General features: G+C 38.8%; 1 protein-coding gene across 9 annotated transcripts in view; it reads right to left on the bottom strand.

The window, feature by feature from the left end:
• Positions 1-24: 24 nt before the first annotated feature.
• MYO1B (myosin IB) overlaps positions 25-27,999 on the bottom strand; it is a 107,361-nt gene continuing 79,386 nt past the window's right edge. For 3 of the 9 annotated variants that reach the window (XM_039728562.1, XM_039728561.1, XM_039728563.1), the window contains 17 exons: positions 27,120-27,182; positions 26,148-26,348; positions 23,647-23,873; positions 23,274-23,474; positions 22,167-22,260; positions 21,593-21,742; positions 19,018-19,086; positions 17,358-17,444; positions 16,964-17,050; positions 14,140-14,226; positions 10,945-11,019; positions 10,415-10,549; positions 9,462-9,568; positions 6,851-6,983; positions 5,208-5,360; positions 4,208-4,335; positions 25-1,656 (listed from right to left, as the gene is read on the bottom strand). In XM_039728562.1, coding sequence (XP_039584496.1) covers positions 1,533-1,656; positions 4,208-4,335; positions 5,208-5,360; positions 6,851-6,983; positions 9,462-9,568; positions 10,415-10,549; positions 10,945-11,019; positions 14,140-14,226; positions 16,964-17,050; positions 17,358-17,444; positions 19,018-19,086; positions 21,593-21,742; positions 22,167-22,260; positions 23,274-23,474; positions 23,647-23,873; positions 26,148-26,348; positions 27,120-27,182 — 2,121 coding nt within the window. In that variant the 3' untranslated portion in view covers positions 25-1,532. The remainder of the gene's footprint in view (positions 1,657-4,207; positions 4,336-5,207; positions 5,361-6,850; positions 6,984-9,461; positions 9,569-10,414; positions 10,550-10,944; positions 11,020-14,139; positions 14,227-16,963; positions 17,051-17,357; positions 17,445-19,017; positions 19,087-21,592; positions 21,743-22,166; positions 22,261-23,273; positions 23,475-23,646; positions 23,874-26,147; positions 26,349-27,119; positions 27,183-27,999) is intronic. The other 6 variants (XM_039728566.1, XM_039728568.1, XM_039728565.1 and 3 more) reach the window with 3 other exon arrangements.

The following is a 27,999-nucleotide window of genomic DNA, read 5'->3' as shown; positions in this document are numbered from 1 at the left end:
CGGCAGAGGAAGGAGACTCTGAACTTTTCTTTCTCTTTCTTTTATTTATGCTTGGACTTCCAGCACTGCACATCAGATAGCCAGGGTCTTAATCTGTCCTCTATCAGACTGCAAAAATACAAGGCCCTTTCTCCACAAATCACAGAGTCACATCCCACAAACCCTTCACGTGAGCAGTTCCTTCCCTCTGGAAAAGCATCTCTCCTCTCAAGGATTTCAGCTAATGCTTCTGGCTTAGAAAAGATTAAGTGCAATCAGTTACACTGAAGGTTTACAATGTGGCCCTTGATTGTATTTTCTGTGCACGCATTTACATCAGGCACACGAGTTATATAAAATAGTTTGGAGTACAAAAATATGGTTATAACATAGGAGTACCAAACAGCACAGAATTAGAACAGTTTTATTACCATAATACCAATTTATATACAGACCCCCAAATTAAGGATTTTTTCTTTTTTTAATCCTAAGTATTCTTCCCAAATTGACAACTGTAGTGTACACTCTATAAACTGCAAATTAACAACACAGATCTATTTTAACCCCTACATTGTCTATGCAGTCTGCACCAATCCTCTCTCTTCCACACAAAAGTGTATTATAAATAATCTCACAAAATGTCACGTATGTTTTATTGCACATTGTACATGCCAATATTTAAAAGAAAGGCTCAAACCTTTCACTTGATAACTGTTTAAATAACTAGCATTTACTTGTGTTATGAATACTATTGCATTTTTCAGGCTCTAATCTTAACTCATAATTTAAAAGAAGAATAGCAGAACAGAAAATATGCCTTGAACTTTATATCTTTTATGAAAAAAAGAAAAAGCTTATTTAATTCTGCTGATCTCTACTTTATAAAGTCATTAAAAACATCTGACCTAATTAAAAATGCTGTTTCAAAATTTCTGCATGTTTGACTATAAAATTATGCATGTAGCTGCTTGTGCAATCATCTATCCCTTCTATTTAGCAGAATTAGATGTCTCTGTGCTGCACTGACCGGAGGGTTGAGTTACACAGGTCTTAGTGTGAGCTACAGGAGTTGTTTTATCAGCCTCTGCTCTGCTGGTCTGCACAGGGGCAGGACATGAGGAGCCTGACAGACACCTGGACAGCTTGGGATAAAAGGACACTGGGCACAAATGGCCACCCAGCATCAAGGCCATGTATAATTCCCGTTAAGCAGATCTCTAGACTAAGGAATACGAGTAAGTTACCATTAATATGTGGGTTTATGATATGCTGCACTAAAATATGGTTGCTAAACAAAGAGAATGATTGGTTGTATGACAGATATGTGCCAGCTGGTAAAAATGCCTCACTGGATAAAAATCTGCGTTTTGAGGGTTAAAACCTGGCATGAACAAAAAGATTTCAAAGTCGATCGATCAAATGTTTTGCCAAGGGTTTCTAAAGCTATTAGCCATCAACAGCTCCAGAAAAGGATAAAAATAGCAAAACCAAACCACTAAAATTGCACTATTACAAAGAAACAAGTCCATGAAAGGGAGAGTCACCAGCTGCAGTTAAGGGACAGCCACTTCGAGAAGCCGATTGTTTTTTCGCTTGCAAGTTGGGATGTTGCCATTTTTCTGGCTGCCTTGTATGAACTTCACACACACTTTGTCTTGTTTGAACTGGACCAGGAACCTAAGAGAGGGAATGGTAAAAACTTTAGTTAAGTGTGGAGAGAAATAAAAAGACACATGAGGAGCAGAAGTCTTTTCCTGTTGGTTCTAAGCATCACTCCAAAAGATGTCATTTTCAGCTCTGTAGTAATAATAAAGAGTTGGGGAATAAATAAAAAAGCCATAGGCTATGGTATGGCTAGAATCTCCTTCAGCTTGTACCTCTTAATGACTACTATTTGCCTATAACTGTGGACATTTTACAAGTTAGTTTGCTATTCCTTTCGAAAAAAAGCAGTTTGAAACAGATTTTCTCATTTAACAGAAATGCAGCAAAGACAATTTCCAATTACTCCACCGTTGGCCAAAGGGACTTCTCTGTTTTCATGGAAGCTCAACACTTCTGTAGCAACATCAGGAGTTCTCTTCTTCTGATTTATGCTTAATTTAGTACATCTGGTATTTCAGCAGCTCTCATATGTCTAATCCTTAGCTAGCCTTTATAGGCCCCTGCTCGACAACTGGGAAAATTCACTTCCTGCCCAGCAATCTCCAAATTTAGACATTTTCTACAGTTCAGGGTAAATTAATCTGGATTTTACTCTTCACACTTTTTACTGGAAGGGAAATTTCACTGAATGTAGAGAATTGCTTTTAAAAAAAAAAGAAAAACAACACCACAAAAACCCAACGTGCTCCTGTGGAGCCTCAAACCTCTCACGGATCTGGATAGCGAGATTAAAAGCAATAAGCAAGGCAGTGCTGCCTCTTGGCTCACATGCAGTGCTTGCTGACCTAAAAAGTCCTTTGTAATACAGCCGATTTTCCCTTTTAGCATCCTTAAAAAGTCCTCCAGCAGAGGCCAAAAACTTCAAAGAATTTGCTCTGCAGCCGGAAACCACAAATCAAGCTGACGGCAGAGCTCAGGGGAGGAAGTGGCCTCTGCTGAGCCGAGCTGCCCTTGGGTCCTGCTTTCCTGCTGCACAGCCCAGGCACTCAGTCTTGCTCAATAGTGCATTTTTGGGGTGCAGTATTAAAAGCTGCAACCCAAAAATATGTGCAGCTCTTACAGCCACTGTCTCATCACCAATGCAGCATTTTCCTACACCCACTGTTCAGATATTATGCATGTGAATGGAGTGTCCCCTCCTAAACACAGCCCTGCATCAACAGCATTCTTACATCAGCTCTCTTCCCAAAAAGCATATTCGAAATAAGGCCACATTTTCTCCTCAATCCCTAGTTGTGCTTGTGTCTAAACTCTAGCAGGGAGAAGACTCCTGCTTCACCATCAACACAGATGGGACTGCGAACAGCTTAAAATTATTTAGTCTGGATAAACTCAATAGCTGTACACTCATGAATGTTTTTAATCAGCAAGAGAAGAAACAAAAACCACATCCCAAAAAGCCAAACTCTCTGAAAGCAGGCTGTTTTCCAGACCTAAGGCAAGCAGGCTGTCCAGACTAGTGCAATGCATGCTTAAACTCAGCTTTAGTAGTTTATGCCTTTGTAGCCCCCCCCCTTAAACTAGAAATTTACTGGGAATAGCCACACTCTTTTAGAGACTAAAAAACACATACACTTGAGGAAATTAAATGACGTCTGGTAACAGAACACAGGAAAATGGCAGATTTTATTTTCAAGGAAAGAGCAAAATTAGCCTTTTAATAAATCCTCAAATCTGAACAGATGCAAACTGTACCCACTACCATGGCTCTAGAACACACACAATATGGTGCAGCCACATAAAATGGTTCCGTTTTTGCCTACAGGAAATTTACTTTGCCATTGTTAAAGGGTTCCTATTTTTCTTCTTTTTTTCAAAGGGAATAAATCCACCCAATCAACAATACTGAAAAGAGGGGCCACTTCACAGAACAAAAGTGGCAATGGCAATGGTGGACTAAGTGGGAGACTCTTACTCAGCAAACTTTAGGAGTTCACACACAAACACCTTTATTCCATAGCTAAAAACACCAGAAGGGCAGTCCTTATTTAAAGCCAAAATATGAAACTGTACTGAGCAGAAATAAATATTCTTTTGAAATGCAGACTTTTCATCAAACAAAGCTTTTGAACAACCAGAAACCCCCAAACAATAGATGGTTACACCTTCACAAGAGAGAGGATAGAGCTTCATAAACCTACACTGGACTGGGGACAGGCTTTGTATTCTTTTTGGGTTGTTTTCAGAAGAACTTGGCAACTGGTGTCCACTCTAATCTATAAATATCTCAGAGTAATCTGTGAACTTTTCAGTCACATGCAAAATTGCTCTCTCAAACGTAGTAACTCTTGATTATTTCTACAGCAACAATTCTGCTTCACAACCCTATTTGAAACTACTTCAACAAAAGCCTGTTTTCTGTAATGACTTTCAGGGACGTAAAAGCCAAAATGAATACTATAAATGAGTACAGGCTGAAAACTGGATCCTTCTTTACAAGTATTCTGTCAAGAGAAAAGAAGTATTAGCTACACAACAGTGTTTTGTTATTCTGACACCAGATACTTGACTTTTTAGCATGCTGCACTGAAGAAATTTACTCTAAAGCAAACAAGAAACATACTCATCAGATATCTCAATGTTGAGCTTCTGTTTGGTTTGGCTGAGCGTAGTGCGGTAAAGTTTTGTGGCCATTTCAATAAGGTGATCGCTGCTGAGCAGGAAATCTCCTTTGCTGGCAGCTTCTGAACCCTGAAACAGGAAGGGAAGCAGTTAGGACTACCAAAACCTTGAGTATGATTAAATGGCAGACAAGCAGGAGGGTTTACAAGGAGTCTTCTCTTCCCAGTTTAAGGAAACAACAAACATTTGTCTTGTAAATTAAGTGCAGTGTACAGGATCAAAATACCATTTGCACCCACACAATCTACAAATCAGGTGAGAAAGGTAAAAAACAAATCCCTTCTGGCCCTAAAGGAGGGCCATCTTCATTTTTCTACAAAACTGTAGTGTTTCTGTTTGCCTTGTCTGGATACACCACAGCAAGCTTCCAATACTTGCAGAAAGGAACAAAAGCAAATTACCAACACCAGGATCAGGATGATGGCAGTGAGTGTGAAAAGACACTGTATATAACAGTCTTCAAATTCATTTAGGCTAGAACACAGATGCCAGCTTAATGATTTTAACAGAGCAATGGTTACAGTGCAGTGAGGCAAATATAGCAGTGAGCTAAGTTCCTTAGAACTGAGTTACAAATTAGCTGTGCCTCAACGTCGACTTCTTGGCATCCCATAAAGAAGAGAGAAATATTCTACCAGTATATGTAAGGAAAGCACTGGCACAAGGTACCTGAACCATATTACAAGTGGAAAACTCTGATCCTGAAGAGACTGCAGTGAAACATGAAGTCTGATTTTCACAGTTAAATGATCAGTCATAATGTAATAAACTGTTCTCATTTGGCTTCAGTAGCTTTAAATCAAAGGTTTTTTCAGCTATGGCAAAATTAAATAAACTTCTAAGCCTACAACCCTCTGGTTTAATGCTACAAGATAATTAACAAACAGGTTTTACATCGCTGCATGTAAAACATACTATTTTGTGATGGAATGGTAACCAACCTCCTTGAGGTGCACTGCAAAGAATCCATCATTTTGGGAGCTCATGGACACTTTGGTAACATCTCCCAGTGGAACCTCTGACTTGATAGTCCCAGATTTTTGATCCGCAAGAAGAACGTTGTTTTTGGTTAATAAGAAAATCCTGGATGCAGCCTGTGAAAATGCAAAAATGCAGATCATTGTCCATATGAGGAGAGAGCTGGTTTTCATCCTGCACCTACTAAGACTCCAAGGAGTTCACAGAGTTAAAAAGCTTGGCCCACATTAGCAAATGTGAACATTTGATGTTCAGTAAAAGCTGCAGATCAGTTAAAATCAGGTCAAATTTATTTATGTGTCTAATTATAGACTGAGAAGCTTAGCTCATTTTGGCACATATGCTTAGGTATAAACAGTTCCTTTAATTACTGGCTTACAGCTGTAAAACTCAGAAAGTCAAACTCTGAAACTATGCAAATCAGGATAACCTCATTTCTCATGCTCTTTAAATCTCCAGGAAAATCATCACACACTAAGTTCCTATATTGAGCATTATTCACCAAAACTATGATGCAGAGCAACACAAATCACTTTTCGCAGTTATGTTCTCCTCCCTTTATCTCTTGGAATTATTCTTTAGGAGGATAAGCATTCATATTTTCAAAAGACAAATATTTTTAAAGCATAAAATGTGTGTTCTTAAATTTGTCTTCAAAAGTACTAAGAAAGAGAAATAAGAACTTAATCCACATACACATTTTTATCCTGTAAACTTTTAAAGAATAAAATCTTTATTAAAATTAAGAAATAGCTGCCTTAAGCACATAGAACCATAGTTCATTTTTTTTTTTTTAAATCTTGAGAGCTATAGCCTATGAAAGTACAGGAAAGATATTGTCTTCATTTAATTAGTTTCTTCTAAACCAGAAAATTAACTTGGCATCAACAATGGGCAACCTAATTTCACCCCTACAAATGCATAAATGGCATCTACGTCTGAGAAGTTGAGATCTACTACTTCTAATATTTAGACAGATATGGTGAAAGCAATTAAGTTTATTAAGGCAGAATAATACTTCCTGTTTCAATAAGTATAATTTAAATGCAAAATGCGTTCTATGTTGGCAGAATAAAAAGGTACCCACCATATTTAACAACTATATTCAAATGATACAAGAAACTTGCCTCTTCCTTTGGAAGACAGGTAAAGCTAGAAGAGTATGCCACTCATAATTTTAAAAGATAATAAAATGTGATAATTAGAGCTTGACTGACAGCGTGGACTTTGAAAAGTTAAGTTTTCTAAATGCTTGAGTAAGATATTCACTAAATGTTTATTTTCTTTAATTGGCAAATAGAAGATCTTAGCTGAGTACAGAGACTACATTTAGTTGTGACACAATACATTCTGTTACCAGTTGATGAGATACCTTTTCTTGTTTGGAAAAGTCACTGGAAACTACAAAACAAGATTTTAGTAATCTTTATGTAAATTTAAAATAGGTGTTTAAAATCACCAAGTTACATAAAACCAACATTTCCAGTCTTGCCCTTAAAAACACACATTATTTTAAAAAATCCTCAGAGTATTACGAGTCTCGCTTTCAATGTATTTGTAACAAAAATTATCTACCCTTCTGGATAAATCAAATCCATGTGATTACCTTCCCATTGGCTCTATTGATCTTATTGACAACTTCTGCAATAATGATCTTTTCATCCACGGCATCTTTGAGCTTTTTGTACTTGGGGTTCTCGCTGATCTCCAGGTAAGCCCCTTGGAAGGGCTGCCCAACACTGCAAAGGAAACATGAGTTCTCCATGAACCTCAGGCAAGAAGCAAACCTGACACCAGCACAGCCTTCATGAGGAGATGCACCAAATATCATTTTCAGTGATGGTCAGTGAAGAGAAAGTTATCACCAAACACAGAAGAGGATGGGGTTTTTCCTTGCTCTGGAAGCATTTTCCAATTAAATGGGGCCCATTGCTTTGGATATCAGACACACAAACATCCTTGAAAATGCAGTCAACCGCGATTTGAAATCACCCAGTGAGAGTCTGTGAAAGCAGAAAATAAAACCCCAGAAGGACTGACACACTGTTGATGCCTACAGGCAGGACTTCAGTGACAGACATGAACTTGCCTTTGAGATCTGCTGTTGTTTGTGAAACACGCAGCAGCTCCTTGTCAGCATCTGCTGCTCTTGCAAATTCCCCCATCTTTACACACCTCAGGGTGCTCAAATAAGGGCTCCACTACAGACCAGATGAATTGTCACTGCTTGCTTTGTTTGGAAGTCACTTTAAAAACGGTGATTTAACCTCAGTCAAAGCATTAATGCAAAGCTTTGCCAAGACTGGAGCCCAGGAGAAACCAATGCCCTGTGTGGAACAGCAGTGCCTTTGCCATTGTATCTCTGGCACACAGGGATGGGAAAGAAGAGGAAGGATACTGGAATTTTAGTGCCCACAAGTCCCTCTTTCTCCTTAAATAATTATACTACAGACAGAAAATTAGCCACATCCTATGAACCATTATCATACTAATTAATCAGAAACTTTATACAGTAATTTTCTCTACCCTCAGGCGCATTTAAAAAAAAACAACAAAACAACAGTAGGAGCTAATCAGCTCTGAATACCAGACAAAAAGAGATGGAAATGTTTCTAAATGAATGCAGGGCAGGGAAAGCATTCCAACTTTCCACCATGTTGGAGCTTTGGGGTTTTCTGGTTTTTATTAATTAGCAGTATGAAACCATAGTCAGCAAAACAGTAGATTCCATGTGGACTTCATACCTGATCAAATGATGACAAGTCATAGCTAAAACTCAAATGAATCAACAGTTCCCCTATCACAAATACCACTTAAGAATGTCTTGGATAAAAATGACTCTCATATATATACATATATATAAATATACATATATTTTCAAATATATATGTGTGTGTGTGTGTGTGTATATTTTGCTGTAGGTTATTTCATTGTTCAGCCTTGGAGTAAAAAGTACCAAACCAGGGGTAAAAATAGAATTCCTTCCTTTCCAAGGAGCTCTATGCTGAGCAGATGCATACTGACTAAAACCTTAAAAAACCTGCTTGCTCATAGGAAAGTCCAAAGGCACCATCTTTCTCTTTTCCCAGCAGCACAAAAAGACATCCCAAAGCAAATAAGGGACAAACCACAAGCTAGCATATACAGCCATTAAGTGAGTGATCTACTGAAGGGGAAAAAAAGAGAAATGTACACTGAGCCCATTACAGGAAAACAGGAAATGTCTCAATAAAAAAAATGACACCAAACCAAGGAAACACACAAACAGCAAGCAGAGCATGGAACTGTTCCCATAAACTCTTGCAGATTCCTGTTCCTCCCTCTACTGAACCTTGCTTCTCATTCTATTTGTTCCTGCTCAGCTCAAACTACAGCTTCTAAGAGAAAATTCTCTTGAGATGGACAAGATAGTTGTTTTCAAGAAAAAACACAATTTATAAGCTTGTATTCACTTTAAAAAGTGTAAACCAAGGGCATCATATCTCTCTTTTGTCAGTTTTACTGCATACCAAAAGAAGTGTATTCCTTAAATAAAATTGGATACTACTGCACTGTCTTGAATAATGTTGGCTCTGTAGATAGCATTGACAAGAATCTGTCAGTTTTAAAGAACACAATAATCTGAGAAACCAAAAAAGATATTTGCAGAGATTTCAGATTATTATAAGAAAAAAAAGAAAAAATATTCTGAAATGGAAATAGGAATTTAAGTATCTTTACAAAAAGATATGTACCAATGTATCTGACCCTTAAATTACCCAGTCTTCACCTTAAGTTTGTACAGGAGAGCTCTCCGGTACAGCTCACCTGGGTGTGAGTGACATTTGTCACATAGAGCCTTCCTGAGCTCACTCTGCCTTTATTATTGTAGGAAACAGCCTGATGGGAATGAGGGGAAAGGGTGAAAACTCTTCCCACCTGTAAGTTCCCCAAACTTGTAAGGCATAAGTGGGTCAAGGAAGGTTAGAACAAACCAACCAGGGATTTTGGACAGAAGTTCTTGCTATCACAGGACTGGTGGCTGTAACAACATCTAAGTTTGCTTCTAACTGAGGTCAATTTTCAGGATGGTGAAGGCAAATGATGGAGAGATGTTGTCAAACAAGGAAAATGCACTTTCCTGCTTAAGATAAAAAGCAAAATCTTGCTTAGTTTCCCAAGTCTGTGTAAGGATGTTGAATTTCTTGTACACTAAAAGTAGCAGAATCCGTCATTACCTGGCTGGATATAAAGCCTTCTTGTCCTTGAAAAGTTCACTTGCTTCCAGTTTTTCTTCATATATAAGCTTTTGCTGATCTGTGAACTGATCTCTGTACTTTTTACACTACAAAACAGGATATATTAAACAAACCATAAAATTATCTTTCCCAATCTCACAGCACCACAGACTAATGTTTGCTCATTGCTCAAGATGCACATTCTTTGTATGCTTCTGAAATGATTCAGCTCCATCCTACGTGCCACTGATAACAAACAGGAGAGGTGTTTTTCTCCTTACCCATTCTAGATACTTTTAAATTACACTAGAAACAATATATAAAACATCTTCTGTAAGTATGAACATGAGCTTAACACCTATGAGACACCAATCATTGGAAGAGTGTGCTAAAAAGATTCACAAAAAAGATAAATACAGTTCCACAATTTTGGAAGTTTATGTAGGCAGAGAGGAAGAAAAAGACACAGCTGAGAGGGAGAGTTTTGCAGGCTCAGAAAGAAAAACTGTTCCTTGACAATTCACAGAAAACACAGCCCACAAGATCAGTAAAACATCCCATCAGCACTTGTACAGATTCTCGCCGTTCTCTCCATCCAAAGATCCAAAACAAATTTCAGCTAACCACAGCTCATAAGTAAAAAATTCCACCCAGCACTTCCAGCATTGGTCTAAGTGCTGGCCATGGACACAAGTATTACAAGCTATTAATTAACAGGCTTCCTGATGGCAGGAAGCAAACCTCTCTGCCTAGCCCCAGAAAGGAGTAGCCAGGATAGTTATATCCCTTGCAGGCCAAAGGCAATGATCAAAAAACCTACTCCTTTCCAAAGAAATAAAATTATCCTGGCTGGAATCGAAGGAAACACATCCTAAAAATAGACCCTTTATGAACAATACTGTTAAAAATCATGGGAAGAAGTTCTGCACAGACTGGACCAGAATGTGTCCTACCCTCCACAAATGGAAAATCCTCTTTAGTTCCTTGTGAGTTGAATCCAAGAACAGGTAAGGCCTTGCTGGCCAGTTTTTATCTATTGGTGATAAAGAAGGCATCTTATTCTTCATTTCCAAGAAGTATTTTTGCATCTGTGACAAAATTGAAGCAAGATGTTTTATTAACGTTCAAATATCAGGGTTATTGAAGTAGGCAAGGAAAAGCAGATGCTCTGTGATTAAAAAGCACAGTTACCAAACTGCAACTCTCAGCTCTCATAAACCAGAATATAGATTTTTAAAGCCAGGTATATTGAGAAACACAGATTTAGGTATCACAGAAGTGTGGAAAATACTTAGTACCATTCCTACACCTCCAAACATTACCATTACCCTTTCTTTACAATATAAGAATGTTAATTTGTCACTTTTCCATGTGCTTGGACATTTCCTTACAAAGGCTATCATAACACAACTGTGACATTTGATAGAAAATAAAAACTTAAAACACAGGAATGTACATGTACTTTGTACAGATATATACATACAAGTCTCTGAAGGGTAAATTCATAAATTTTTCTTCCAGCATTGGCTCTGAAGAATTTCCTGTATTCTCTACGGACCTGGAAAGTTAAACAAACCCTCAAAATGAATATAAAGAATGTGTTTGTTTGCACAGGTACTTTTTCAACAAGCTCTATGGTAGAAGACATTAAAACAAGCATATGTACATGCAAAGGGTTCCCTGAAACAGGAACATCACCTGGTCACACTTAAATTATGTGAACCAGACCATGGACCACGATGTCTGAAAGATACCTCGGCTGACCTGAGTGCAATTATTTGCAAACTTATCAAGGAATTTGAAATGCTTCCTTCCAAAAAGCTAAATTATTCAAATACTGTCAAATTCACAGCATGAATCTGTTTTCAATAGGCTTTTGCATAAAGCTGGACTGGAAAAAGTGAGGCATCACCAGTGATGATACAATTTTCTTGTGTCTGGAGTGACACTTATTTGATGTTAATTACAGAGTTAACTGTTGACTTTTTTAGATTTTTCCTCTTTAAAATTTTTAATACACAGAGTTTGCTATAACAAAAAGGGTGGTTTTTTTTGTTTTTTTTTCAGAGCAGACTTCTGCATGAAAAAATTCTTTTCACACAGGCAGTCTTCATTCCAAAAGAAAAATAAGATTTTGGTGCTCGGTAAGAGCAGAGAATCAACACAAAGGTTGCTTAATGTCAGCAAGCTTGATATTTGCTCCCAAAATTTATTTGCAAAATAATAAAATTTTAAAAAAACTTGAAAAAGTAATCATCATAATTTTTTCAGGCGATATTAATTTTTAATACATACTTGGAAGTGCAAGTTTTAGAGTACTTGTTTCGCCTTTTGTATTTCTATCAGTGCTAATTAGCATAGACCAAAATTCAGAAAAGGCAATTAGGGAGAACCCAACTGGTTTGCAGTTTTATATGACACCCAGGCTCACCTCAAGTCAGCTGAAACATCCCTCAAATTTTTTTGCAAACTCTGGCACAGCCTGCAACACACCTGTTATGGGTTTTGGGCAAAACCCAGGGAAAACATCGTGGCTTTGCATAATTTACCCCAGAGCAAAATTTAGTGGTTTTAGTTAACTCACTAAATGTTGCTGGCTTCTCTGTAATCAGAATACAAAGTGAAACCCATAGCATAAAATCCCCTTTAACCCATAGCATAAAACCCTTTCTGCCCCATAGTAATTCATGCATTTCAAGATAAACCAGCATTCAGAAAGCAAAAATCTGTCACCATTTGTGGACAAATACCCAAAGGTAAACAGATTTTGCTTAATTACACATTAAGATGCACCAACAAAACTGGCAACATTCAGCTGTTGTCATTCCATGCAAATTCAGCGCATATTTTTTTCCTCATCACTTTATAAGAAAAAAAATATCAGAGTTCTTATTCACTCATTTTCTGCAAGGCTTAGTGCTCTATAATTAGAGTACATCCTTTATTAATTATTCAGGGATGATAATTAACACACTCAAAGCCACTCCAACCACAATCATCCCAAATCTCACCATTGATTCTCCTTAATGATCTTGCTTTATATTATTCTTTGCGAGCTGCAAGGTGTGCAAATTAATTTGGAAGAAAGGGACTAATAGACACCCACACATCCTATTGGTGCTGCAGGGAAGCTGCAAAGCAAGCACTGAGAAATGCAAGCTGCTCCAGAAAAGCCTGAATTTGGAAAGTACCACAAATGCTATTAAAATCTACTTGGCATACAATTAAAAAAAAAACAAAACAACAAAACAAACCAACAAAAACTAAACTAAATCCTCACAACTTATTGGTTTAATCTTCATTGCTTTTATCAATTTTAATTCTTCAGCCTCACATGTCATGGGTGAAATACTTTTGCCTTCAAACTACCTGTGGTAACAGTGATAGATTGGAATGACAGACTACAGTCTTATTCAGAAAAATCTGTGTATTTTAGGTGAGATGGAAATTGGAAATGTAGCTTACACTATTTAACAAACTCCCTGAAAACCACAGACTGCAGAAATGTATTCCTGCTGTAATGTGCCTTAAAGGTTTTGGAGTCATCAGCTTGCATTTAAATGCTGCTGTTTGATATAAAACTGCCTCTGAGTTCTCAGGAGGGACATATTCTTGTTTTAAAATCATAAAAACAGACCTACTTTGGCAGTAGTACGCAAAGTGTGATTCTGATCTGCAGAATGACTTCTTAAAATGGCTCCTTTGTATTTTCCAGCTCTGTTTTCCATGAATGTATTGCAATGGATTTTTTTAAATATAAATGAACATATATTTTATATAATTATATGTTTTCTAACTATTTTTCCCATTTCATCACTGTCAAGGTAAGTACAAGAATATGAGACCTGAACTTTACTCTGCATTGTCAAGTGAATTGCTCCTTTTATACCTCTGTAGTCTACAATATCCCTATTAGCAGAAGTCACTCTCAGCCAAACCAAACAGATTCAGATTTCCGCAGTTCTTCAGAACTGCATCTGTAAAACTCTTATGTAAATCATTTGGGCACAGACCTGAAACATCTGAAGATGCCATTTTCATAGTCTATTTACAGAGCAGAACTACATTTTTCCAGATTACAGATGTGTTTTCTTTTGCCAACCAGTCCTTGAAAGCAAGGGATGGAAAACAAAACACTTTTGTGCATCTCAATTTTTCTAGGAATCCATGGCTGTCACAAGCCACAGGTAGCTGTGTGCAATGCCAGGCCCTAAAAAGGCTGCTGGATGCAACAGGACATGACCACTGGCTTTACACCCTGCCCTCCTCAACACTGGGATCAGGGCTGTACTGAGAGTCAGACACTTCCACCCTACTTCCCATTCTAACAAGCAGAGGTCACAACAAGAAAATACATCCTTGTAATCTTTCCAGATAGGACCTTTGCCAAGGTAGGTCAGTTTTTGAAGTCAACAACTGTAATAGAGTCCCTTTAATCTGATTTTTGTCTTCCTGCGATTCCTGATATGACAAAAAACCCCCATGCCTCAGTGCTGCTGTAAGCGAGGCAATTTCAGCTCACGACTTTTTCAGCCAAGTCCGTGACCAAGTCAAACAACGTGTAAAAAAACCACCCCCTTCTAGCGAGCCCACACAACTGCTTGTTTGTTAAGTGTTAGTAAGGTGTGCCACGCTTCGCCGAGTTCACGTTGACAGACGGGAGCGTCGGAGAAAGTACCTTCAGTCCAAGCCAGAAAGCCCAAATGACTGCCACAGCATGCTTACGCCTAGCCTCCTCCTTCAAGCGTTTCAACTCCCTCCGAGCCTAAAAGGTTCAGAGAGTGAGCAAAGGAGACAGCCCGGAGCGGACAGCGCGGAATGCCGCTCCCACCACCGGCAGGGAAAGGGACGAGGAGCAGCGCTCGGCCTGCCGCGCCCAACGCCGCCTGGGCCGCTGCAGATCGGCCCCAAAAAGGCTCCACTGCTGCTGACGTGGCATGCACAGGGGGGAATTCTGTCCTTCAGCCCTGTTATTCTCTGTCAGCCCTTCCTCCTCCTCCTCTGTGCACACCTCGCGTAAGCTGGTTCTGATGGGAGGGCTTTGCCTGCAGTTCTACGATCAAAATGATGCATATAAAAATCAAGACTTACTAAGATCTCACTGTCTAGTCACTTCTTCCACTGGCAAGTGCCTGGGCAGGACAGAATCAGCTCTGAAACTACATGTCATGGTGACTTTTCAGCATTGTAATGATGGATATAAAAATCAAGACTAAGATCTCACTATCTAGTCACTTCTTCCACTGGCAAGTGCCTGGGCAGGACAGAATCAGCTCTGAAACTACATGTCATGGTGACTTTTCAGCATTGTAATGAGGGCTTTTGTTCTGGAGGTTATTTTTTATTTTTATCTTTATGTATTTAAGAAAAAAAAAATTCTCCAGCCTGTTAAAATGCTGTTTGTCTGTGGGATTAAGAGGTAAAGCCATCAAACCTAGTGCATTCCTCATGTACAAAGAAATAGGCACCTTCCTACCTTTCATCAATCATTCCATTTTAGGAAAGCAATTTGAGGCATGTGTGGGCAACTTAACAGAATGTCGCATTTTAGGAGATACCAGCACATTTTTTGTTCAGTTATCTGATGAAAACACTCAAGGCAGAGTTCCAGTATTACAGGCTCAGTCAGAGCAGCTCTAGCCCTGTATCTGCACTTGTCAAGCTGTAAGTTATCAGACCTGTGCAGCAGCAGCTCCAGCCTGTGCCAGTAATGCTCTTCTGGTGCAGCTGGAAAGGTTAATGTGCAGTAGATGTAGACTCTGAGATTATGTTTTCACTCATCTGCTTGGCAGAAAAGCTCCTACTGCACAGCAATGTAAAAGCAAGAGCTATGCAAAGCAAATATTTGCCTATCTTGTGTGAAGGAAGGAAACTGAGTACTTGAGGCTTACTCTTGTTTTATTTTTGTTTGTTTGTGGGGTTTTTTTGCTAAAGCAAGAGACTTCTGATGATAACTTTAAAAATTTTTTTCCCCCAGGAAAAGTTAAAAGATCACATCAATAAAAAGTTGTCTCTCTTATCAGAGACTGTAATTATTTTTCTAATCTTAATTCAATTTAGATTATCATCTTTCTATTAATATATATTGTTATATTTATATTATTTCTATTTAAGGAATAAAGAGACAATTTTTCACTAAATTCCTGTGAGCCAGTTGATAAAAAGAACTATTGAACCATGTTAAAAGTTATCCAAATCTACTAAATATTTAAATGAGGAACTTTAACGTGGTTAACACTGTTGCACCCATTGGATGTATCTTATAATTCAAAGAAATATCTTAAAACTATGAAAACAAATATCTCTTCTGCAGTACTGAGGAATATTTTCATGAAAGGAACTCTGGTTAAAAACAAAAATTCTCAATGTATTGTGCTTAATCAAATGTAGAGGAAACTGTGTCTGTCAAATTATACCATTATCTAAATAGCAAGCTAGAACTGAAAAGTTCCAAATTCTCCCTAGTACGAAGGAAATTCTGTACATGTTTTTTGGATTCCCAGGGCTGCCATTTTGCTGAAAATTGAATAGATTTATACCAAAATAGCAAAGGTTAAACACAGCATTATACTCCAGATGTAATTTGAGCACATTTCTCTATCCAGTTGGCAAGGTGTTCTAACAACATACCCACAACATAAATAACAACTGAAAAATGTTTTAAATCTAATGTATTTATGGTTTTCAACTAAATTAGGAATTTATTAATTGAAGCCAATATATTTTTGACCTCTAGTGAACAGCATTTCAAATGTTCACATAACCCACAACTACAGGCTGGGGATTAGCAAGAATCTTTCAGTGGGACTTTGCTTCTGAAAACAAACAGCTGATGCTGAAATTCCTGGGATTTTTCTAGAGCTGTAAGTTTAGAATTGCAAACTAACATCATTTTCTGCTAAAAGATCAGCTCATAGAATTTTGCTTTACTTTTGGTTATTGAATTTTCTTTACTGGTTCAAATCACAGCCAGAGAATCAATTAAACCAATCATAGAATTTAATGAAACTTAATAATGTTGGTTTGAACTTGTAGATGAAGACTGCCCAGGGTACAGATTATAATATGTGGTAAAAATCTCAACTGAATCACTAACACAGTATCACTGAAAGCACTTGTTGGGGGCATGGGGAGGAACACACCAAAAACCCCCAACCTTCTCTCCCCCCACAAACCACACTTTGCATATTTACATGTAGTTAAATGCATTTCCTAATTTGAGATTACTGCAGTCCAGTCTTTTTAATCTAGTCTAATGGCTTGTTAGTGCAAATCTGTACTTGGTTGCCATGCAAAGTATTTCCTACTCTACAAAAAACTGGCATACACAATGCTATCAGATTTATTAGGTGTGGCATGAATGGAGATGGAAGGAATCGATGATCATGCTCTATTATATAAGAGTGAATTGTATTAGTCATTAATTCTCACTATGAAATAGTGATTAAATGCTGATGTTGTTGAGAAATGAAGTTGAGTGATGTGATATGTGCATGAAGTACCTTATATCCAAGCCAGAAAGCCCAAATAACAGCAATAGCATGTTTATTTCTAGCCTCGTCTTTCAGTCGTCTCAGTTCCCTTCGTGCCTGTGATGCATTTGAAAAGGGGATATAGAAAAGCTTAGGAAAGAAAAGGTTACTGCAAGTTCCCATTGGTGCAAGAAAGCAAGCAAGTAACCAGTCACTACAAACAGCAAAAATTAAAGCGTGTCCCAGCTTCCCAGATTGCACCAGCTACGACATGTTAGCAGCAAAGAGAAACCAAAAATCACCAGTTTAAGCAGTCAAAGCAGTTTAAGGCACTGACAGTACTCCCAGACAACTATCCTGAGGGACATCCTTCTTCATTCCACGTAGGGACACACAGTTGCACAGTCTGTTGCCTTTTTCTTACCTGGGTACCATGCCAATAAGCAGCAATTACTGTGGCAGCCTCATTGCAGCGCTTCAGGTGCTTCAGCTCCCGAAGAAGCTTCCGAGCCTGCAAACAATTTAAAATGTTCTTTTTGACTGAGCAACTTTTCATATTTTTGAAGTAGGGCACTTGTAAATCTAGGCAAAACCAAAAAACCACTGCTTCCAAATCCCCAAGCAAATACATTCACAAATGCTGCCCAGCCTAAAATTTGCTGCTCCAGGGAGGATTCTGTGCTGCAAGACTGGGACTGGCAGGTTAGGGGATCTTAGCTCAATGCTCAATTTTCTCCCAGATTTGCTGCATTACCTGAGATATTTATATGTCTATTTGCACAATGGCAACAATATTTTTTCTCCATACAGTAAATGTCTAATCCATTTAGAGTGCAATAAAGAATAAATGACAAGTAAATTGCCTGGCTTTAGGTCACACTAAAGGCTGCTGTCATACCAGGCTTTCATGCACAACGCTACTGCAAAAGAGCTTGTTCTCCAATGGCAAACAGAAAACCATAACTTGAGATGATGCTTTTAACCCAATTTTCTTCAAATAATGCTCACGGGAGAAGACAGCACATCAATAGTCAGACTGAAAGGATATTTTTAACTCATTTAAACAAAATCATAAAGACAAAGTAAAAATCCAGAGAAACAGCAAAATCAAATCATGTTACCTTATTGCTGGCAAACTTTAAAGCCTTCTGGGCAGGAGAGACTATTTACACCAATAGCTACTCACTGCAGCCCCTTCCTTCCCTGTCTGACAGAAAGGGAACTGACTCCAGAACTAAGGCACATCTCTCTTCTCTAACTAGAGGGGAAAGCCACCTTCAGCAGGGAGAAGAAAGGTTAATAAGAAAATAGAGGAGCCCAGGGTTGGTTTTTCTGAAGATGGACAGGAGTAGTTGCTTTGAGCATCATGGCTGCTTTCATGTGAGCTGTTAATCTCATTTTTACCTCCTATTAAAACAATATTCCTTAAATATCTACTACAATGCATGATTATCCCTTCACAAAGTACAAACCTCTCAGAGAAGAAGTGAAGTTGTGGCAAACTGAGGCAGAGTACAAGCCCACAGCAATAAACTACTTTCTCAGCACAAGTACACTTTCACTCCTCTGCTTAGCAGACAGAGGAGAATTGAAGATTTAACCCAAGTCACAAATTGCCCAGGCAACCCAAACTCTTTATTTTAATCCTGCTTTCAATCTCATTCATTCTTTGAGAATCCCATTAAGCATAAAATAACTGAAAACCACAACTTGTTTCTTCCAAGTCAGTTCAGCGCTACCATTTTCCTAAGGCCAGTGGCAGAGCCCCAGAGCATCCTTCTCTGGAGCTGCTGACCTTCTCAATTCCTTGGCAGAAGATGCCTCAAGGGTAACCCAGTGGTTTAGTGTGGTCCCAGCATTCCACTTGCACCGTTTGCAGGGATTTATAGCCCAGGCAGCACATGCAGGTATCCTGAACTCACCTCTTCCACAGCAAACACGAGTGTTTAACAATGGCCATGGCACAGCCACAGCTCCAGGGAGAGAAGGTGTGACAGGCAGGAGGCTCAGGGCACTTGGAAAGTGTTTTCTGACCTGCTCCTTACCTCTCCAAACAGAGACAGCTGCAGTAACAGGAAACTCACCTTCCACCCTCTGATGTACGACTGTACTGTGATAGCCGAACTCTTTATCTTCTGGTATTTTTTTTGTTGCTGTGTTGGGAATAAGTATGTGATGTTTAGAACAGAACATTATGTCTGTTAAACACTGCATAATAAACCTTTCATTACTAACATTTGGCAATATGCGTGAGGAGACAAGCACTAAATGTAAAAAGTGAACAATTTCTGACTGAGCAGATCAGAGTGCAGATTCTGTGTTCAACTCAAGGGGGAACAAAGCACATCAACAATGCTGCATGGACAATGTCACTCTGTTTACAGAAACACTAAGTTCATGGTCAGCAGCACAATTGCACATTAAATGCTAACAGTAAAAGCTTTATTTGTCTTTCCCACCACCAGAGTAGCAGACAAACTGTCACACACTCAGGTTTGTAGGCTAAGCTTTTTACCACCTTTTCATAAGACATGTGCTGTTCCTATTACTCACAATGCCTTTATTATGGCTGATGATAACTTAGGAAGAGCAAAAAAACCAAAAGCATGGCCTTCTGAATGAGATGCTGGAGTACTACTTAAATGTGCCAGGCTGAACAATAAATTTCCTGGACAGCTGAGCATTTTCCTTCTAAAAAGTTCAGTTCTCCAGTAGCCCAGTGTTTAGTATAATACTAAATTAACAGACTTTGCAATAGGGCTTTTAGACTTGACATTCAGCCCTCCCAGTGACAGTGAAAATCTCTGTGAGCAAGCTGGAGAGGGTCCCTGTGGGCCACCCTCATGCCACAGCTGCTGTCTGTCTGTCATGCCCTGCAAGGGGACAGACAAGTGCCTGCAGATCCTCGAGTTACTCCAAAAGCTTTATTCATTCCAGGGATTTCCCATGAAACCTTCAAGGCACAGTGCCTACCAGTCATGTTGGGTTAGGAGAGCGGTGCTTCCATCCATGTGAAGAGGCTGAGGAAACTTTATTTTACTGGTCTCTATCATCACCAATAAAACAACTGCTGCCATGTTTCACCAGTGACCCAATAAAGGCTTACAGTTAAGAAATCAGTTCTTGGTCGTGTATTTGTTTTCATTTCTTTATATTTAAAGCTGTGCCAATCTAGCCACAGTAAGTCATTTTAAATTCATTAAGATTGCGTTAGATCATAATGAACTACAGGGGCACAATGCAATTCTGTAATGATGCTGTTTGTAGGAACGGGGCTTTCAGTCACACAAAGTCAGAGAGAAGAGCTTTTACAGTCAAGAAGCATGCTTCAGCCATACTTTTTCCAAATGACCTATACTTCCCTCTAATTATCCAACAGAAGTGAACCAAACACTGATGGCTTTCAAGAGGATGCAGTAAGTCCATTTCAAATTCATTAAGATTGCGTGAGATCATAATGAAGCCACATGGGCACAATGCAATCCTGTAATGATGCTGTTTGTAGGAACGGGGCTTTCAGTCACACAAAGTCAGAGAGAAGAGCTTTTACAGTCAAGAGGCACGTTTCAGCCATACTTTTTCCAAATGATCTATACTTCCCTTTAATTATCCAAGAGAAGTGAACCAAACACTGATGGCTTTCAAGAGGACAAGCAGAAGTGCTTGTCAAGTAAAAAACAGGGATTTGCCAACTCTGCCACTTGTAGTTTAAGAAGACTTTCTTTCTGTGTTTCATCAAGGTTTCTGAGGCACGTTTCAGCCATACTTTTTCCAAATGATCTATACTTCCCTTTAATTATCCAAGAGAAGTGAACCAAACACTGATGGCTTTCAAGAGGACAAACAGAAGTGCTTGTCAACTGAAAAATGGGGATTTGTCAACTCTGCCACTTGCAGTTTAAGATTTTCTTTCTGTGTTTCATCAAGGTTTCTGATATGCTTGTGCTGTTCTCTAGCAACAACAAAATGCAACTGAGAAGTTCAAGAGTGGCTTTAAAAACAAATAAATCTTTTTTATCAGTCAGTAAGTCAGTATTATTCACTAACTGCCAAGAAAACATGGAAGAGTCGTGTATTAGTGCTGTTAAGTTTGTGGCACAGAACACCCAGTCCACACATAGAACTGAAACTGCTTTAGGATGAACAGTATCAATAATGATACCAAATTACAAGTCTTAGGAGTTACAATTAAAATAATCCCCTACAGGCAGCATTTTTGAGACTAAGGCAAGTGTTCCAAATAAGGCAAAACCACAAAAAGGCTTAGGAATGACTGAATTCCACAGAACTGCACACGTATATTACTGAACATTTTTTACACATTAACCATATGTTTTGAGAGTGCTGCAAATGTTGGGAAGCACAGCATTTTAGCTGAATGAAAAAGACTCTACCCAGATGAGCCAAAGAATCTTGCTCTCCCAGAGTGAAAGGATTCTGGTGAGCTTTTTAATTTTTTAAAAACGAGCACAGTGTAAGCACTTAACAGTAGTCTACACAAACTAAATTTTCTTTATTCCCCCTATTGCTACATAAGTATTAAAACAAAATTGAATTCTTTCAACAGCTATCTGTGCATATTGAGGAAAAATATCCCATGAAGGTTATATGCATTAAACAATGAAGAAAACCCCCCATGTAGTAAGGATGGTATCTTACTGAGTATCTCCTGTACCAGGAAGCGATCACAACCTGGCATTTTTTCATTAACAAGAAGCGAGTACGGCACTTCCAACCTCTGTAAATCTTCTCAATCAGAGTAGCCAAGTCCTCCAGACGCTGCTTTCTCAGGTCTTCTAGTTTGAAAAGCTGGGTGTGGGGGTTTTCAGGGTTTTGTTTGACATTGGAAGAAAAACAGCAGGAGAGAAGAGACAAGGAAAAAAACCCATAAGCACAGCTCTTGTAAGAGAAATCTCTTTACTGAAGTCCCCCCTCAGTCACACGTTTTATTCATCTCCCGAGCTACAGGCAGGTACACCAAGAAGATTTGTGGCAGATACAATGTCACAAGTCACTGCTCAAAAGTTATATTAAATTAAAGCTGACAGCTATTGTAGAATCTTGATTCATGTTGATTTTAATGGGCCTAACATTAAAAATCACCTTTTTTTTATGCTATGGTCATAGCAATACATCAAAGCACTGCATGGAGACAAATCTCTAGAAGCAGGCAGTGAATGATGCTGTCCTCATGAGAGAGGGCTTGATTTTGCAGAAGGCATTTTGCACTTACTGTTCTTGGGTTGCGGATGAATATCTTTGATCTACCGAATGAAAATTCCTCTTCAGGGATTCCCAGTTCATTAAACAGCACCTCTACTCCAGCCCTAAGAAGGAGTAAATGAGCTTAACAAACATGACCCCCAGCTGTAAAACGTCTTAGTTTACATATTCACAGCTTAATTTATGGAAGGTATATGAAAGCATATTTTAAACTCTTAAGTGCTTGACATAAGAAGATTCAAAACCTAACTCATTTACTCAGTGGTTTATTCTGCTAAAGGCAAGAATAATCACTGTAAAAATTCAGAATAATTTGATAAAAAAAGACGAAATTTTATTTTACAGCATCAGCAACGGCCTATTTTTTCCTCTTACATCTATAATTATTTTACTTAAAAACAGAAGAGAGGAAAAAGCAAGGGCTGACACTAATGTCAGAATGTGAAACAAAGACTGACGAGTTTGACAAATGCCAGCGTTCCATTCTCATCAAATGCATTTTATGAACACCAACAGAAAAAAGGGAAGTGGAACTGTGCAGATCTTCCTGATGATTATTGCAATGCTATTGTTTCCAACATTGCACTGCCACCATTGTCTTGATAACCTAAAGAATTATATTGTAGGTAAAAGATGTTAATCAACTATGAAAGATATTTAAATATTGTTTTTGGTGGCCACATGTAAAAAGAAATAATAGAAGCTTATTTACCCATCCCAGGTATTATTTGCAAAAAATAAAATGTGGATAAAATGTGAACACTATGTAATTTTAAAGTGTGTATTTAATATAATTGATTTGCAAGAGGCATTATCTCATAATCGTTCCCCAATCATTATGTAAAGTTATTCCTGAAAAGGCAGAGGAAGATTGCATGGCTGTCTTCAACAAAATGAGTGTCCTTACACTTTGAAAGCTGGTCATTAAAGATCAGTGCCCTCCTGATCATTGCAACCCTCCCATTTATTTTGAATCCACTGCAGCATCTCCAAATCTGAGAGATGTAATGCCTGCACTGTATTCCTTTCACAACGCATGCACAACAACTCAAAGCTTGCGACACGTGGAAGATGGGAATTTCCCTGGGGACAGGTAGGAATATTGCTGTCTGCCTACCTGGCTGGCCCTCTCCAGTGGGGCCAGGTCTGCTTGCAGAGCATCTTGTACCTCTCCAGGCAGGGCTCGTAGGGCTGCCGGAAGGCGTAGCCCGCCCGCCGCACCCGCACGTTCTCCAGGAGCCCCAGGTAGCGGATCTGGTGGCACACCAGGGCTTCGTTGAAAATGTGTGCAGCCTTTTTGTCATTGGGCTTGATGCACCTGCACAGGAGAACCAAAAGGGACATCTCTTTGCACTATACCTGCCAACAGCTATTATGCTAAGTTTAAACCATACATTTCAACAGCTTATCCTTGGACACCAAGATTTTTTTTTTGTTTTTTATAACCTCATCAAACAAATTGACCAAATCTTTGGCACTGGGGAATTTACCTGATGTAGTTTGGATTTTTTGTCTGGAGATTTTTCATCAGGGTAGCAACTGAAGCCTTGAACTGCGAACCTGCTGTTGGTGGTCTCTTCAGATTGATCTTGGCAGGGTTTCCCTCTGGGAACAATGCTTTGATAAGGGAGTGGTTGGCCTTCCACATGGCCTGGGAGAGGTCACGGTACAGCAGATCATTATTTTTGTCAACAAATCCTTCCACCTGGTACATCACCTGAACAACAGAGAAGAGTCTCATTAGCGCAGGTTTTGAACTACAACATAGACCAGTTCAAAACTGACCCAAGAAATTGATTTCTCCTCCTTACACGCTGTCCAAAAGAACCGAAGGATATTTCAGCTTTCATTTTAAATCTGACATTTGGACAGCTTTTTGTTGGATAAAATGTCTGTGAACGTGCTACCTGGGAAAAATGCATTTTCTCATGCTGCCAACAGTTCCCTGTGTCAATCAATTCTGGTTTCTGAAGTGGAAGAAACCCTTTATCCATGATAACTCTGACACACCACCACCTGCCAAGACTCCAAAACAATCTCTTTTTTTCTGTCTGACGAGGTTTTTCTCCCTCTCTTTTGAACCAAAACAACAAAAATACCCTTTCCTTTCAAAGTACTAATGCTTACATTATTTGCCTAACTAAAACAAGATATGGAATATCACCTCTTGCTATCAGAGCGCAAGCAGCAAGCTGTGCAGCCCCCAGGGGACTGTTATTTTAAAGGACTTTTACCAGGAAAGCAGTCCAATAACAACAAGCACGAGCACAAAGCTCTGACCTGCAGCTGGGTACCCAGGAGGCAGCCAGAGGAACTTCATGCAGACCTCAGATTGCTACTGGCTTCTTTAATTTTTGAGGGTAGGAAACGTATTTGATTAATTGTGACAAGTCATCTGGCTGGCAATACAGATTCTTCTTCAGACCCATGATTTCTCAGTTCTGCATGGGTATGTGCTAAGTACACAGAATACTGAATGAAAATAGTACTGACACGTATTTTACACAACAGCAAGTTACTGGGAACTCAGAAGGCAGCATTTTGCTTTGGTGAACATGCTTGTGGTTCTGACAGGTGCAGTAAATGCCACTACTGAAAAAAAACAAACCAAAACCCAAAAAAACCAAAACCCACACTGTTCACATGAAATTACTTATATTTCTTAAAAGGAGGGTCAAACTTTTGTTGACCAGTGACAAGATCAAAATGTTCTCAGCTGAGGATGGAAAAACAACATTCCTCCCAAAATAGGAGGAATTCACTCAGTGAATGCCTGTAACAATCAAAGACCCTCAGTGCCTGCTAAGACACAATCTGTGCACAGTCCTTCTCACAGCATTGGGGTATTTTCAATTCACTTAGATTTTTGACAACCAAAGAAGTACCTAGGTATTAATCCCTGACAGATTATATGCAGTAACAAACTCTTCTTGACAACTAATTTGAAGGAAAGCCTGAAAGGTTCAAAGGCTGATATTTACAGGAGTATTTTGAATGAAAAAACTATTAAGCCATTCAAAATTGTAAGACTGAGAAAATTTCAAAAAGCATCAAGCAGTCCTAGGGAAATGAAACACTTTCCAAAGTGTTTCTTTACTATTGTGATATTATCACTTCAGCAGATTCAGACAAGAGGTATAATTTCAACCCTACATTTACTTTCAATTTTTAAAAAATAGATTGTCTTAAGTCTACAAATTTAATTATTGGATTTTCATTAATAAAAAGTCATAGTGGGTTACACACTGAAAGCTGTCAGACTTGCATTTATTCATACTGCTTATGTTCATAAATGCAAATACAAACATTTGTAAAATGCAAATGTTTGCAAGCCCTCTGCCTAGCTTTCTCTTCCATCTGTTTAAACACAGAGTATCAAACTCAGTTCCTTCAAATGTACAAAAACTGCATTTTCTCAACCATGTGACTAAGAACTGCAGCTAGCTCAGTGACAAAGGGCATGTTTTCCAAAATGTTACCAACAAATATGTGTGAATTTTTGTCACTGTGAGCAACTATTTATTTCCAGAGACCTAATGCAGCACCAAAGCACATGGGGCACCTTTCTCCTTTGATGAAAGGAGAACTGCTTTGATTTCAGCCAGAGCAGCAAGAGGATGTAGTGGCAGGACAAGGGGCAGGGGCTTCAGACTGACAGAGGGCAGGTTTAGGTTAGGCAGCAGGAAGAAATCCTTCCCTATGAGGGTGGTGAGGCTCTGGCACAGGCTGCCACAGAAGCTGTGGCTGCCCCATCCCTGGAAGCATCCAAGACCAGGCTGGATGGGGCTCTAGTGAAAGGTGTCTCTGCCCATAGCAGGGTTTGGAACTAAGTGACATTTAAGTTCATTTCAACCAAAACCATTCCAAAATCTCTTACAGCCTTCCAGCCCAAATCACAGATTTTAGGCTTAAGGCAGAAAAGACTAAGGTCTGGATTTTTGAAGCAGCTACACCAGCCCCCCACAGCCCAGGAGCTCCCTTCAGCAGGTACCTTGCCAGCATAGTGCTGAATCCTGAAGCAGCTGTGAGGCAGGGAGGTGTCATTGAGGAACCGGGAGCACTTGCTCATCCTGCTCTCGAAATGCTGGTGAGTGGCACAGACCTGGTTCAGTTTTTCTAAAAAGGTTTCATCGGTTACTGTCCCTGGTCTCAGGCATTCTTCATCCAGCATGGCCAGGATTCCAGTTTGGTTCTGAAGTTTCAAAGCAAGAGCTTTAGTACTTGTTTCCATCACAGCACAAAAAGGAGATAATTCACTTTTTCGACTTCTGCTACCCAGGAAAACATTCTTTGAGCCATCTCAAAGTTTGGCTCTTTTTACCTCATGACCATTTCCAACTGATTTTTAGCACTTGTATTTTTGAAAGCCTTTTTATGAGATCTGAATCCCAAAATTCACATTGAAACTTCGTGTCATTTACTCACAGTAGCAACTTCAACTCAACTGAAAGTATCTGATTTATGATAAAACCACAATGTATTTTATGTTAATGGTTAAAAACTGTTCTTTTGTGATTATTAAGGAATTTTATCTTTCTTACATTGGAAATCTTCTCAGTATATACAAGTACTATGAGTACCTCAAACAGTCAGTAACATGTAATTGAGTTTTCTAGTTACATATGAAAAGAAATGTTAATTACAGTGCAGCATGTGATATCTGCCACTGAAAACAGCCCTAAATGTAAACATTTAAGAGCTGTTTGATTTGTTATGGGTTTGTTTGGGGGTTTTTTTTGTGTAGGTACTGCTGAATATTTCTACAAAAGTAATTTTGTAGCTTATAAAAAAACTCTATGCATAATAATATGCATAATACATAATGCAAATAATAATAAAATGCATAATACAACAAGTGGCATGTTTCACAAAATTTAGTGCATGAGGATGCATACAGACGTTACACTTAAAATTAAATCTATGCATTAAAAATTATCCAGAGAGGTTCTTGAATACAACTTACATTTTCTATTAGGTCACAAATGATAGCATTGTTGAAATATTCAATATGAGTCCATTCAATCCCCTATAAGAAAATATAAATAAATGTATGAACAGGAAAACAATGGAGGGAGCTTTTCCTCTAAGCAATTAAATGACATTTCAGTTAACCATGGTACTGCATTCAAATTTAATTCCTCACGCTTACCAACAATTCTTTTATTAGGAAAAAAAAAATGCAATCATCTACTACTAACATTATCTGCACAAAATGAGTGTCCTTGAGTGGCTGCCAGAGTCACTCTCCATTCCTTTCCCCCACCCATGTCAGCTTCCCATGCACTCCCTGGCGCCAGGCCAGGCTCCTCCCGTGCTGCCCACGCTCCCACTGGCCACAAGGAAATCAGCCCATCACTGCAAGCTCCTGAGAGCAAATTTTCTAAGTTCTTCATGGTTGGGTTATTTTTTTTTTAAATAGGAGGAAGAAAGAGGGCTAAATTTAGATAAGGCCATTTGGAAAATCCAGAGTATGACAGTTGTTCAGATGTTCTTAGTATCTCAATTCTTTTTCAAACATCAGTGATAAAACTTCCAGGATGAGATGCCAATGCATCACGAGGTAGCACTGGTTGGGCAAAGGACTGAAAGGAGGAAAATATTAATTTCATTCTCAATTTGCGCTCTGTGGTACTTCTTACAGTTTATTTTTCTCAGAGCATTTGAAATATCATTCAAGAACCAAATTGCAGTAATGATGGTTCACCACTAAATGCAAAATTAAAAAGAGATGCTGAAATTTCACGTTATCCTCAGGATCATAAGGCAGGAACTTCATGTCATTTTTAAAAATGTTTATACAGCAAAATTGTATTATCCAGTTTGAGAACAGACAGTGTGTGCCA

Source organism: Passer montanus, unplaced genomic scaffold, assembly GCF_014805655.1.
Source record: "Passer montanus isolate IOZ18808 unplaced genomic scaffold, ASM1480565v1 scaffold66, whole genome shotgun sequence".
Lineage (NCBI taxonomy): Eukaryota > Metazoa > Chordata > Aves > Passeriformes > Passeridae > Passer > Passer montanus.
The sequence above is the reverse complement of the archived record's forward strand: the minus strand, read 5'-3'. Positions and strand labels throughout refer to the sequence as shown.